The following is a 13,738-nucleotide window of genomic DNA, read 5'->3' as shown; positions in this document are numbered from 1 at the left end:
TGTATGTTAGTCCAGAGCACATGAACCCAACACCTAGGCAAACAAGCCCACCAGGAACCTGCCACCTTTGGCACCAGGACCCTGTGCAGGGCAGTGAGGTGTCTGAGACACTGACAAGGGACCAAGGACAGAAACCGGGCTGCTCAACCTGAGCAGATCAACTGCCACCTCTCCAGGCCACAGGAACAGTTACAGCAGATCAGCTGAGAGCATTCAACGAACAAGCACTGAACAGCTGCAGTAAGGAACAGTCCTTATGCCATCTGTTATAAAAATACAAAACCTGTATTTCCATCTCAAGAGCATTCTGTGTTCATATGAATTCTGCTTACCTGTGCTTACCTGATCACTGCCAGGCCTGGAACATGCACTTAAGTAAGTGTGCCCTTTCCAGAGTTTAAAGCCAATGGAAGCAAAATCATTCTATGAAAGGGTGAGAGACTATCCTGCTCAGCCTTAGGGACCAGGCAAACCCAGACCAAAGGTGTGAGACCAATGGTCTCTACACTCAAATGCACAACAGGACCACATACTTGTTCAGGCTGTTCCTACAAAGCAAATGCTTCCCAGGAATGGGAATTTTGACTGGATCAGGTCCCACCTGGAAAAATTCCTTGGTGCAGGGGAAAGCCTGCTTTGGCAGCTCTGGCTGCAGCAGTTCAGGAAGGTATTAACCTCACATGGAGCCAAATGCTCCATCTCTTGGGAGAAGGTGCTGGGGCACTCACCTCCTACAAAATGGAGCAAGATGTCAACAGTCAGCCATTCTTAGGCTCTTGAAGCAAAACCTGCCATAGTTTGTCTAGTAAAGTTCTTTCATCTGCTATTACTTTTCCTTCAAACCACAGCAACAAGCATGACCCAAACTACTGTGTAAGTTTAATATGCTATGAAACCCACAAGCTTTGTTTCTCCCTTGAAATCTGCAAGCACTTCAAAAATTCTACAGCATTTGGAAATGCTACCAAGCAATTTATCTGGGCAACTTCCAGGAGGAACACTAAAATATAGACAATGGCTCACTTCATCTTTCTAACAACACACACACCCCATTCTGATAATTAATGCTGGCCAAAGTGACATGGCATTGAGTTCAAATGAAGCCAAACACAGAACCTTGGAAACAGTGAGGAAACAACAGAGACTTTGAGATAGGAGAATGATACAGCACCATTTCCTACCACAAAGGGCTGTCATTTATCAGGCTATTTACCACTTCTCCCTCCAGCAGTCAGTATTCATGCACATGAAGCCCAGGAGATTGTCAAGAACAAGATTTTATAAACAGTTAGTTACAGGAAATATTGGCAGGTGATGTGCACAATGCTTCTGGCAAATGCGAGCTCTTAAGAACAAGAGCATTAATGAAATCTAATAAAATAGGTTTTAAACTGTTTGCATGTTGTATCTATCTTCTTCAAAAGATAAAGTTATTCTCCCTACACTTGCCCTCTTGAAGGTGTGTGCAGAAGCATCTCACAGTAGTGGGCTTTCATAAAGTAAAGGTGTTACCAGAATACTGCAAAATCATTCTTCACCCTAGCAAGACCTAGTATTTAATGTAAATGGGGGAAAAACATCCCAACAGCAATCTGGTCCTGGTTTCTTCACATCTTGAAAACAACAGGCCAATATGATTGAAGGAGGATGGAGAAAAAGGCCATTATGACTGAAGGAGGATGGAAGGAAAGGCTTGACCTTGCTTATTATTTTCTCATTTTGCCAAGATGACTATCCTAACACAAACCAGGAACTGAGTTTACTTGTAGTTTGTCTCCAAAACTGCTGACTTAATTGCCCTGCAGGTCACCAACACATAATGAAGTTGTCATTGATTTCTATTATCATCACCTCATCATATCTGTAATTTAGCATTCCATTTCACAAAATAAACTTGTAAATATTTTATATCCAGCACTAATATGGTTCTTAAATCTATCAACAGAGGTCAGGAAAAATCATGTTGGCTGCACATGGAGGAATTGTTTCAACTCCAAAGACACCAAACCACCTTTACTCAACACCTGCTATCCCTTTTTGTCCCTTAAGCAACTTGCAAGTTCAAGGAGTTCATGTAATTACAATTATTTATTTCACAATCCTTTATTTAAACTCTTCATTTAAATATAAATTCTTTGAATTATTCATTTAAACAAAGATTGAGCACAACAAAGAGGAGGATGAACACAAAGAAGATCACAATGAAGTTAATTCAAAGGCGTACATCTACCCTTTGCTCACAATAAAAATTTTTTAAAACCAAAATACTTTGATTCTTAAATCTCTGTTTATTCCTGGCATTTCAGCATTGCAATGCTCAGCTCTCAAAACTCTGACAGCATTGTATTCCCGAAAAAATCCTGAACTATTTAAGGAAGATTGTTTGCTACCATCTTCTCTCCAAATGATCAGCAGAGAATTGAAAGTATTTCTAACCCAAAGCTCAATAATAATATGTTAACTAAAAAAAAAAATCTAAAATCCCAGAAGACACGAAACTGAGCAGCAATGACAGGAATCTGGCCAGGCTCTATGACACAGTTTTTATTAAAATCACCATCTCTCACATGCAAGACATCACCAAGTATTTAGAAGCAGTGAGATGACGATACATAAAATTTAGCTTCTCTGTAACCCCATCAAGACCATACAGCTTGTGGGATACAAAAATCATCACACTCCTCTTCCTGGGTGCTTATTCAGCAATGCAAATACCCACATCCATCAAGTCAGGCCCTTTGGCACACAGTGCCCAGCATGTCACTCAGGAATCTAATCAGACCAAAATATGCCCTGGCAATCCAAAAATGGTTCCTTTTCTGAACTCCACCCTTTCACATCACAGTTAAGTAATTTCTTTTCAGATTGGCAGAGAGCTCAAAAAAAAAGTTTCCCATGGATAATAAATAACTTAATTGGAAGCATATCCTTCAAAATATTTTATTTTTGAGCAAGAAACAATAATGGTTATAATTAACTTTTGGGGTTTTTATAAAAAGCAAAATTTTTATATTGTGTGCTTAGTTCCTGAATTGGCAGAATATTTCAGGTATTATTTGTTATTTTTTAGTTTGGAGTTTTGTTTCTGTTTGTTTTTTAATATCTGTGGTGCTTCTATGACTAGACAATTAATTGCCTTCTGTATCTATATCAGGTAACAATTTGGCATCAGGCTGTTTCAGTTTCTGGCCCTATTTTTAAACAAGCCACTGACTCCCAAACTGTACATCTTACCCTGTGTTTGCTGCCCAACTATTTTAACCACCCTTTCATCAAGCAGAAGTGCCACCCATGACCTGGCAGTCAAGGTTTCCAGGCCTCTTTGGGAAAAGAGATCTTTGGGAAAAGAGACCTCAAATAATCTGTGTTTTCACTAGCTATTTTCCTACCCACATTTTTCTTTAGGACAGAGTCTTTCACCTATCATCTCAAAAAAATCAGAAACTCCAACAGGCAGACTCAGCAAGTGATCCATGGTTTAGGATGGCTGACTGATGCAGAGCAGACTGTAGATCCCATCCCAAAAGGATCAGGGTGCTTTGCAAACCAAAAGGAATCAATTCTCATAACATCCTTTCAAATATAAAAGTATCTTCCATCCTTAATCCTTTCTGGTGGGAAACTGAGGCACGGGAGAGCTATATAATTTGTCCAATACTAGAGCAACACAGAATGATTAAATCTGATATCCTGTATTGAGGCCTGGCATTCCAATCACCTGACCAAGGAACAAACAGTAAGAACAACAATTAATTTCTTTCCACGGAGAGATAATTCAACTTCACGTTACAACAACTTTGTATCTTGGAAGACAAGGGGATCCAACAGAAGTCTAGTGTTCTCCACTGGTTTATTCAAGTGAGCCACTATTCTTGGCTTATTCACTTGAACTACAATTCTGATAATATAAACAACATTCCCAGATTCTGCTCAGTGAAAACTAACATTTTTCTTTCTATTTTTTTTAAACAATCTGAAGGAATAAACTGTCTGCCAGCAAATTTTCATGTTCTGTGACTTAGAAATACCCAAACACCTGCATTTGTAGATTTCCTTCTCTGACCTTCCCAAGTAAAATTTTCCACTGGACAGAGGCTTTTTTCTTTCTTCTCATCCAAATGCAGTAAAAAAAGTGTCTAGTTTTATCACAGTTCAATTTCTAAAATGACATCAATAAAAGCAACCAATATGCAGCAGATGAGTAGCAAAGTGCCAGCTAATGCTCTGCCTCAGCACTCACCAGAGCAGGTGAAATGTGGAACCTCAGAGCTTCTCCTAATGTGGACTTTTAGACTGTACAAATGTTTGCATATCATCACCTGTCACACACTTCCAGGAAACCTACTTTAAAAGCTAAACACAGCATATGCAACCCTTTTTGCCTTATGAGCAGAAAACACCATGAAAATATGGAGTATTTGTTATAAACTCGCTAAGCCACTTCTGACAGTTCTGAAGTTGTTTCACCTGAAAAATGTAAGAAAGAGTAACTACAAAGGAAATACTGTTCTAATAGGACCTCTCTGCATGGTGACCACATCCAAAACTAAGCATACTATCATCAAATCAACCAATGTCTTTACAGTCACTGTCCTACCATTACAAGAGACCTTTGAAGGAAGAGCATTTATTCTTGTAGTGCCCAGGGTTAGAACGCTGCCATCCATCAGGCACGTTCCCATCATTCAGAGCACATGCTCTGATCCAAGCAGGAGCTTGGATCCTGCTGTACATTCAGCTCTGCCTCTTTACAGGACATGTGCAGTCTTTTGCCAATGCTTACTTGCAGTGCCAAGCACTAAAGATTTGGCATCCAAGACGATTTTCCCACGTGAGAGGCTGGTATGTGAGGTGTGACACATTACCTTTGGGCAGGTGATCTCAGTCTGCTGGATCATGATAAGGGCAGATGCAATGAGAGCTCCTTGACGCACGTAGTTCACAGGATCATTTGTCATTGGCTCAAGCAAATTGATTGCTTCCTAAAGAAATGAAGAAATGCAGCGTCACAGAGTTAATACTACTATTTTTAGTATGCCAGGATTCAATTCCCCAATGGAAGGTTATCAAATTGATGCTATCAGATATACTTTAAAAAGTGCTTTGCCTGTTCTTGGCAAATGAAGCAGAAATCTGTATTTCTGTAGATTTTAATCTAAAAATTGTGAAGAAAAAGAAAACAAACACTTAAAACAAGTGATGGATGGATGGAACAAGATCTACCTAAGAAATAGGGCAACAGCTAAACAACAGGTATAAGCAACAGATGTATTCATCACATTGGATTCCAAATTCCTGGCCTTGCACTTTATTGTTAGAACCTGTAGTATTTAGCATAATTTAAGTAATCTCTTGTTCAGAGTTCAGCCCTTCTGTCCGTACTTAAACTGAGGACCTGAGCAAATACAGCTGAGTGCAGACTGCAAGAGACTCCACTTGGTGTTACTTCCATTAGGGTGAGGCTTTTAAAAACAAGTTCATTTTATACAGAACATTGTTTCAAAGAACCACTTCTGAAATAACATCATGCTTTCCCTAGGACTGCTTTTGCCATGTGAGTTGTGTTGGAGGCTGTGCTTCTTCACCTGAAGGTGACTCATTCACTCTTTGGCAAGCATTCAGCACCGTGGATGAAACACCCACTATGACAAAATGCTGAACTTTTTGATCTCCAAAATGGAATCTGTTTGGGCCTTCAAAACCTACTAATAGAAGCTCTGGAAGATATGTCTCTGTAATCAGATGGTTTAGGTCATCATACAATGTATCTGGAAATAAGACTCATTCTTGCGACTAAAAGCCTTTCCACTTAAATTAACTTGTCAGATGCAGCAGGTTAAAAATAACTAACTCCTTGATTCCACCTTCCACTTGAGAATAAAGCAACCTGGATAAAAATAGGACTCTCAGATTTGCTTTCAAATCTGCATGCTTTAGCTACTAAAGATGGCAGGCGGTGCACGTCAGCATTCCGTGCTTTTGGCAGCAGAAGCGACACTCGGGAGCGCTCACGCAAGAGCCACAGACCGAGTGTTTAATACAGGAAGAGATGAGACACATAAGCAAAAGATTCATCAAAGACTCAGAAGCATGACATATTACTTTGCCTGTGCACCTGTTCCTGAAACTGCAGTTCTGTACCACTACAGATTATTATACACATGTGGGAGAAGCAGAGGGAGCTTATTCCCAAGTTTACTTGCTGCTTGTTCCAGTGAGTGCTCACTTGCCACAGCAGAAGTGAGAATCCCACTGTAAAAGGTCTCTTACCATCCATGAGAATTAACCTTCACTGATATTTACAAAGGGAGAATAAAATGTACTCCTGAAACTACATGAAGTTTAATTAAATTTCATTGCACTTGGCTTTACTACATGGATCTTCCATGAATTGTGTATCACAGGAAAGATGAAAAGAGCTAGAAGTTAAGCAAAACACCTGCTGTTTTCCTGTCACTGGCATTCCAAGGGCAAAGGAGTATTCGATTTTGGAGTACTGAACATACATTTAAAGTTCAGTGGCAACTTGACAGTAAGAAAACTCTACGAAAAGTTTTGAAGACAAAATTCCAAGAATGTGGCAGTAATGTATAAAAACATTCTAATTTATCCATTCTGTACAAGCAGGAAAAGAAACTCGATGCCCAGAAAAGTTAAAGAATTTAAAATAGTGCTGTACTCCAGCTGGCTGGAAGTGTACATGTGTGAGAAATCCATCTGCATGTGTGATGTTTGCACACAAATGTGTCTGTGGCAGGAGGGAGCAGGAACAGTCTTGGCCACAGATTCTTCTTTCTGGCCCTCACCTTGTTTCCAGTGCCTGCACAGCAGATGCCCAAAGCCATGGCAGCCCCATAACGCACATGGGGATTGTAGCTCTCTGACAGCAAAGAAACCACACTCGGACACTGCTCTGGAGTCCTAGAGAAAGGCAAAAAAAAAATAAATTGATTATTATTAGTGTGTTTCAAAATATGGGGACTTTGTTCATACCTGAAAATTTCAAATTGTTCTTCCACGCTGTGTGTTTTTTCATTTCTCAAAGCTTAACCAGAGAGAAGGAACAAATGGGCTAAGAGAACAGATTAATGGACAAATTAATAAACTTCCCTATCACGGCAGATAATCACACAGAACTCCCACTGCTGAAGTCTTCCTTAATGCTTATTTTCTGCCCTTAAAAGATCACCCAGCAGAATGATATATCTGTTGAGGCTGAGGTCTTTATCTCCAGAAATCATGCCTTTTTGACAGGCTTTCCACTAGCAGAGGTTTACCCTCCACAAGACACACAGTACTAAATTTCCCATGAGTAGACACAAAACTCACCTCCAGTATTCAATCAGCCTTCAAGGTTGGTGGGTCCCAAACTCCCTTTTGCAATCACGGCTTCTGCCAACTCCTCCTCACCCCCACCTACTGCTGTAAATCACATCACGGGAGGAAATGCTGGTACAACACACACTTGCAATCAGTTTACGAGCAATGACTACTGCTGCCTCCTTAGTGTCATGCTGGGACTGCTGCTGCCTTTTAAGAGATCTGAAATGGGTATATATGCTCTGTGCCTTGCCAGCTGGGAACCAGTGTCCTGCTGAGCACTACAGCAACAAAACTTCCAGCGCACTGCTGGAAGATGAAAGAGAGCCTTCATTTCCCACAGCTGCTGCTAATGCAAACAGCTTTGTAAATACCGAGTATTTCTGAAGTCGTACAGAATTCACAGGTGTTAATATATTGATTTGCTTCCTGTCTTCATGGTCATATTTATTCCTCCTTTAATTTTGATGCCACACAAACCGCTCCATAATATGGAACACTGCCAATTTCAGCACATCGAGTCTCGTGGCACGATGAACATGAGAGCAATGCAGGAATGCAGTTGGTAAGTACACACTCATGAATAAGAAAGATGTAAAACTATAAATTTTAAGTGATTCCATTATATCTGTTTATAGAGTGAACATCATCTGGCCCTTCATGCCATCTCACTCTGTCTTGCAGTCTAGACTAGCATTTTAATTGTCACATTCACAATCCTATAAGCAGTATTGTAAGCATTTACTTCTGCTATAAACTGATTTCATACTAAGATGTAATTAGGAAGAAGCCAAGAGCACCTTAGATTTAGGTTCCTTTCTTACATTTGCTACACTGAAAGATGGAAGTTGGAGGGTGGCAGCAGTACCTGTTTGTACACAGGAATTACAGCATTGTGTAAAATCATTGCCTGTCAAGCACTCTACAACTCAAGAGAGAGAAAAACTACTACGGAATATACTCCAGCATGGATTTTATTTAAATGAATAGCTGAATAATAGAAAACAGGAATGAAAAAGGCTTTAAGCAATAATCTAGCTCATTCTCTTCTTTCATTGTGACAAGGAACAGAAGACATGTTCATATAATGACACACTCATACTTCAGTTATACTCTACACACATAATCAATTAATTTCTACTCTAGCTATTCCCATTTCAACACTTTCCCACGGTCTCCTCTGATGACTAGTGCTGAACTCCTCTCTCCTACTCCAGCTGATCACAGACAGGCAGCACCACCACACAGGCTCCAGTCCTCCTCCAGAACTGCTGAAGGGACCCAAAGGCAGCCAGCTTCACAGGCTACTCACTGCCTCTGCAGTAATGGCAGCAAGCATCCACATCTTTCCCCCACCCACCACTTCCATCTGAGTCTTCCCAAAGCATCCACATGGGGAAAGAATTCCATCTACCAACATCACCTTACAACTGCCCCCAGCCTTCAACAGCAACAAAAAAAAAAAAACCACAAGAGAGAAGGGAACACAAAGCTGCTGGAAACTGCTGCCTCTAAGATGCAGCCATGATGACAAACGTTAAGAAAGGGAAAAAATCTGGGCAACAGAACAATTCTGTTGTGCCCTGTGAGTGAAGATGACAAACTAAAAGACATTTAAAACTACCTATCAGTCTCTTGCTCATATTAACAGCATAGATGATTACGGTGTTTTTTTAAAAATGGAGACCAGGAGACACAAATCCTATAATAAATGAGGCCAAGCATTCAGCTGCAAAGACAATTTCAGCTCTTGCATAAAGACCCTTAACACCTTTGTGTTTGCTTTACTTCATATAATGTTAAACAGGCAGATTGTGAGCCAAAGAAGAGAAAAACACTTTCTGGCAAAGATGTCATTATGCCCTCTGGAGCATTAATCATTAAATTCCTGTTCAGAAAGCTGGATTTTATAGAATCATTAACTTGGACACATATTTGTGTCTGCAGGCACAGAAGTTCTAACACAGTTTTTATAATAAAATCAGGATTAATGTGAACTAATTGATTTTTGAATTCTTGGCCAGATTTAAATTATTTGTGGCCATTATTTGAAATACTTTTATCTCAAATCTATCCATAAAACAGTCAAACATTTTGACAGGAGGCTTCCATAAATCCACTTTGGGAGTTGAAGCAACTTAATGGGTCCCATCACTTTCTGTTTTCTCAAAACCTTAATCTTCAAAAAATGGCTTCTCACTTAACAGAGATCTAGAAGGCAGATCAAAAAGTGGGAAAGAGTCTTGCAAAAGTGTGTATCAGAGGAACAGGACCTCAGTGCACAACAGCACTGTTGGCATCATCGCTGAAGCAGTAACGTTTGCTTACTCCTTTATTGCTGAGATGTTTTACAAAATCCTACACAGTGTTGCCAAAGGTCAGCCCATATAAACTCAAACCCACGCTCCATAAAGTTTATAGAACTCAAAACAATTCTGTCAAGTGATCAAAAGAAAAGTTAAAAAGCCCTCATAAGCAGTCACAGGCTGCAATTGCGCTCCCATGGCATTACTTCCATCTGTTAATCCAGTTGTGGACTATCTTTAAAACATGACCATGTTCTCCTTCCCCTGGCGCTTCAGTGAGAGCACAGCCCCCGGAGCTGCTGATGTGACATTCAGCACAGTCCAGAGGGACAGTCCTCCTGCTGATGGAGGAAGTTTCTGCTTCACTGGTACCAAGCCCCACACAGGCTCCCAAAGCAAGTCCACCCCTCTGGCTCCCTGCTGGAGACCTCCACCCCGCTGTAGACTGCTGATGGCTGAATCAGCGTGGTTACAGAGTAGAAACCTCTGGTGGGAGATGAAGAGATATAATGAAGAGTGTGAGAAATCTTATTAACACTACTGAAAAAGAGAAATGGTTTGTCACAACTCACACTCATCAACCTGCTACTCCTACTCAGTGCTAATACAGATATCTGTCATTACTGCAAGTTAAACACAGAAAATAACGTCACATGAAACACCAGAATATCATCTGGAGATTGAGCGCGCAGAGGTTTTATCTCCAGACACAAATTTTTCCTCCCTCTTTAAAGTCACAGTAAAATTTCTAACCCTGGAGTAGATTTAATATATTCAGAGGACAGAAGCAATGCACCATAGTCCTCTAGCACGATCTTCCCATAACACAGTCCAGTAATTTCATCTTAAAATTCCTACATTAAAGCCTAAGGCACGTCTCTAAACTGGGCTGTGTATCTAGAAAGATAGGCAATGTCTATTTATGAAAACCAAATTATCTTTAATGCACTGGTTCCTTCCTTTTTTCCTAACACTGGTTTTACTCAAGCAGTTTGCTTTTGCAATTACGCTTTACTACAACAGCAAAATCAGGCCAAAAAAATGGCTCAATTATTTCCTTCATTTTCATCTGAAAATTGCTCAGCTGCTCCTACATAAGCCATGAAACCACAGACGTCAGTGAACCCAGACCTGTACACAAAAAAAGCCAACATCATAACTACCTTCAACTTTGTTCTGTTACCAGGAAACTAAATGGATAAAGAAGCAAAAAATCTCAAGAAGTTTCTTCCATGGGACTTCAATAGTGTAGTCAGCTACAGCTTTGTTTCTACCCTACATCAGGGTATGTTTTACTGTTGTGAGAAATGGGCTGCAGATGAAGGACTTCCTCCAAGACTGAGTTTGGTCTGTTTCAAAAGTCAAACAAAATCATAAAGAAAAATAAAGATGCACCAAGACAGCAATAAGGGATTCTCAGCAAAGCATAACAGCTGGCATTTTATTAGTTTTACTCACCAACTGGTTGCTCTTGAAACCTCCACATGAAACAAACACCCTAAACTATGGATTTTGAATCCAGTGAAAGCACAGAGGAGCTCCCTGACTCCTGCCCAACTGCCTTAGCCTCAACTCTGAATCCTGAGACTGTTATTTCTTGGAGATATATATATATATAAAAATATGTCATATTGTCTCCTTAAAAAAGCTGATACTTAGCTTGAAAGTAGCTTAGAATTTCGGAGAAACCAAAGATAATTTTGAACTCTTCATTACTTTCACAGAGAGATGAAGGAAAACTTTTCTTAATCCTCCAGTGCAAAAATTAACAGAATGAAAACCAGGATGCTATTAACACAGACTAATACAAAAAACTCCACCCAGGTCAGCTGGACACAGAAGGTGGTCAGATTCCCCTTCTATCCATGGTTTTGACCTAAATTGTTTTTTTTTCTGAATGTTTTTACAATTGCAACATCTGCAGATATCATAGCTCTCACGAGGCTTTGACTGCAAGAGCCTTATTGGGCTTCTGAAAGTTGAGTATCACAGTTAGGTGCGTTAGCTGTTAACAATCCACTCTAATCTTTTTTCCCCACGAGCTATGCACCAACATAAACTAAAAACTCAGACTGCCATATCTTGGAGCACATTTCACAAGTGTCTTAGATCACAGACCAGTTAAAAGCACATTCTTTGAGCAATTTATCTCCAATCCTCTAAGCTGCACACCTTCAAGGTTAATGCACTCCTGCTATTTTTCTTTATATTTCAACAATTTTTAAACCTGAAACCCCACATAAATATATATATATATACATATGGTAGCATAGTAAGTAAATATACAGAATACTGAAAAAAACCCATCACACTGGTCTCGTGATTGAGACTAAAAATGGAAGCATCTGAAGCATCACTAACATGCACTTCTTTTTTAGTCTAAATATTTAAGGAGTATACAAGTCATTGAAAAATGAAATGTCAGAGAATTGAAGAACAATGTCAAATATATCTTCTAAATTCCTCATTAAGTGTCCCCAGTCATATTTCAAAAGGTTCTAAATATTTATAACTTTTATAAACTATTGGTCATGAATTAATCATTTTCTACAGAACTATTTCCACAAGTTGTTTTAGTGGTGTAGTGGCAATTAAAAAAAAAAGAAAAAAGAAAAAAAAGCTTAACAGAAGTTTCATTTCATCCATGAATGAGTTAACAAAGGAGAAATGCAGATATTAACTGCACAGTTTGTGGTCGTTTCTGGAGGAGGGGATGTGCAACAGAAAGGGAAACATGCAGAAAACAGAAAAACCTGCAGAGAAAAATGCAACAAACTGATATATTCAGTGTAGACTAAACATCTCTCTCTCTGGACAAAAATGATCCCAGCTATTCCCAAACCAGGAATTTCCCACAACTGTCTCACGTACAATACAGCAAGTGAACTTGAGGGATATGTACTGACTGAACAGCACTCACCAGAGACAGCTCATATCTGATGGAGACATGGCTCTATAAAATAACACTGGCAATTTGAAAACAGAAGTAACAGCAAGGGATGGGAAACAAAAATAATATCTATGTATGGCTCAAATATTCAATTTACAGTGGACCAGGAGTGGGGTCTAGCATGATTTAAGGTTTACCCTCCTTAACACAGGAGAAGAGGGGCAGGACAGTGACCTGCACAAAAAGCCTGTGACAAGAAGACACAGTGAAGAACCTGCTGCAGGTTTGTAATAGATATAGAGGAGGATGTGCTTCTCAAATGATTCAAACCTGGTAAAGTTCAGAAAACATCACAAAAGGCAGGTGTTTTTCAACTCTCTGAAATTAAACAATGCACCAAAGAGGTAAAAATGCTTGCAAGCCAACATACCACTAAACTTGTATCATCTTCTACAAGTTCCTAAGATAACTGGTTTATTTTTATTTTAAAAATAATTTCCTTTTCAATTAGATATAGATGTATTCATTAGCTTTCATCAGAACAATCTGCAGTAAAAACTTCAACTACAGCTAGATTAACGGGAGGATATCCTTCAAGATTTATAAAATATAAACCAGAAGTTGATTAGACATAGTGGAGCTTAAGAAAAACTGAACCCAAATGCTCATTAGCCAAATAAGGTATTATCCTGTCTCAGTTTCCACTTTTTATGTTTTCCTGTGCTCTGCTCCCTCAGTACTGTCTGTGGTGACAACAGGGAGGTAGCCAGATAAGGAAACAGTATTACAATAGCTGAATTAATCTTTATTTTTGTAATGTATACTTTTCTGATGAATATAGAAATCAACACTCTATTGTTAAGTAATACAGCATGGAATCTTACTGACAGTTTCCTTGAAACAGGAAAATTAAGGAACAAATGAAAACTACTGAAAATTCTATTGTATGATCTGAATACACTTTAAGTTTCTGTTAATTTCTGACAGCACACAATACCTTTGGCCCCACAATACCTGCATTCTAGAGATACAGTAATTTTCTTTTTTAAAGAAATATAAAATGATGTACAATTCACTGAGGACCTGATTTCCAGCTCAAGGCTAGTGAGCACTAGCAATTCATGGAATGTAATGGCTGGTGTCATACAGAGGGTCAGACCATGATCTCCTGGTCTCTTCTGGCCTTTACTCAAGGACTTATTACACAATTTTGCAGCTAATG

The 13,738-nt window shown here is 39.3% G+C and overlaps 1 protein-coding gene across 1 annotated transcript in view; it reads right to left on the bottom strand.

Annotated features, from left to right (window-relative positions):
* The window catches only part of PSMD1 (proteasome 26S subunit, non-ATPase 1), a 65,366-nt gene that overhangs the window by 14,070 nt on the left and 37,558 nt on the right, over nucleotides 1–13,738 (bottom strand). Inside the window, exons 17-18 of the mRNA XM_040073983.2 lie at nucleotides 6,807–6,921; nucleotides 4,866–4,982 (exon numbers count right to left, since the gene is read on the bottom strand). Of these exons, the coding sequence (XP_039929917.1) occupies nucleotides 4,866–4,982; nucleotides 6,807–6,921 (232 nt within the window). The remainder of the gene's footprint in view (nucleotides 1–4,865; nucleotides 4,983–6,806; nucleotides 6,922–13,738) is intronic.

The sequence above is a fragment of the Hirundo rustica genome, chromosome 10 (genome assembly GCF_015227805.2).
Source record: "Hirundo rustica isolate bHirRus1 chromosome 10, bHirRus1.pri.v3, whole genome shotgun sequence".
Taxonomy (NCBI): Eukaryota; Metazoa; Chordata; class Aves; order Passeriformes; family Hirundinidae; genus Hirundo; species Hirundo rustica.
Note: the sequence above shows the minus strand (reverse complement) of the source record. Positions and strands in the feature narration are given on the sequence as shown.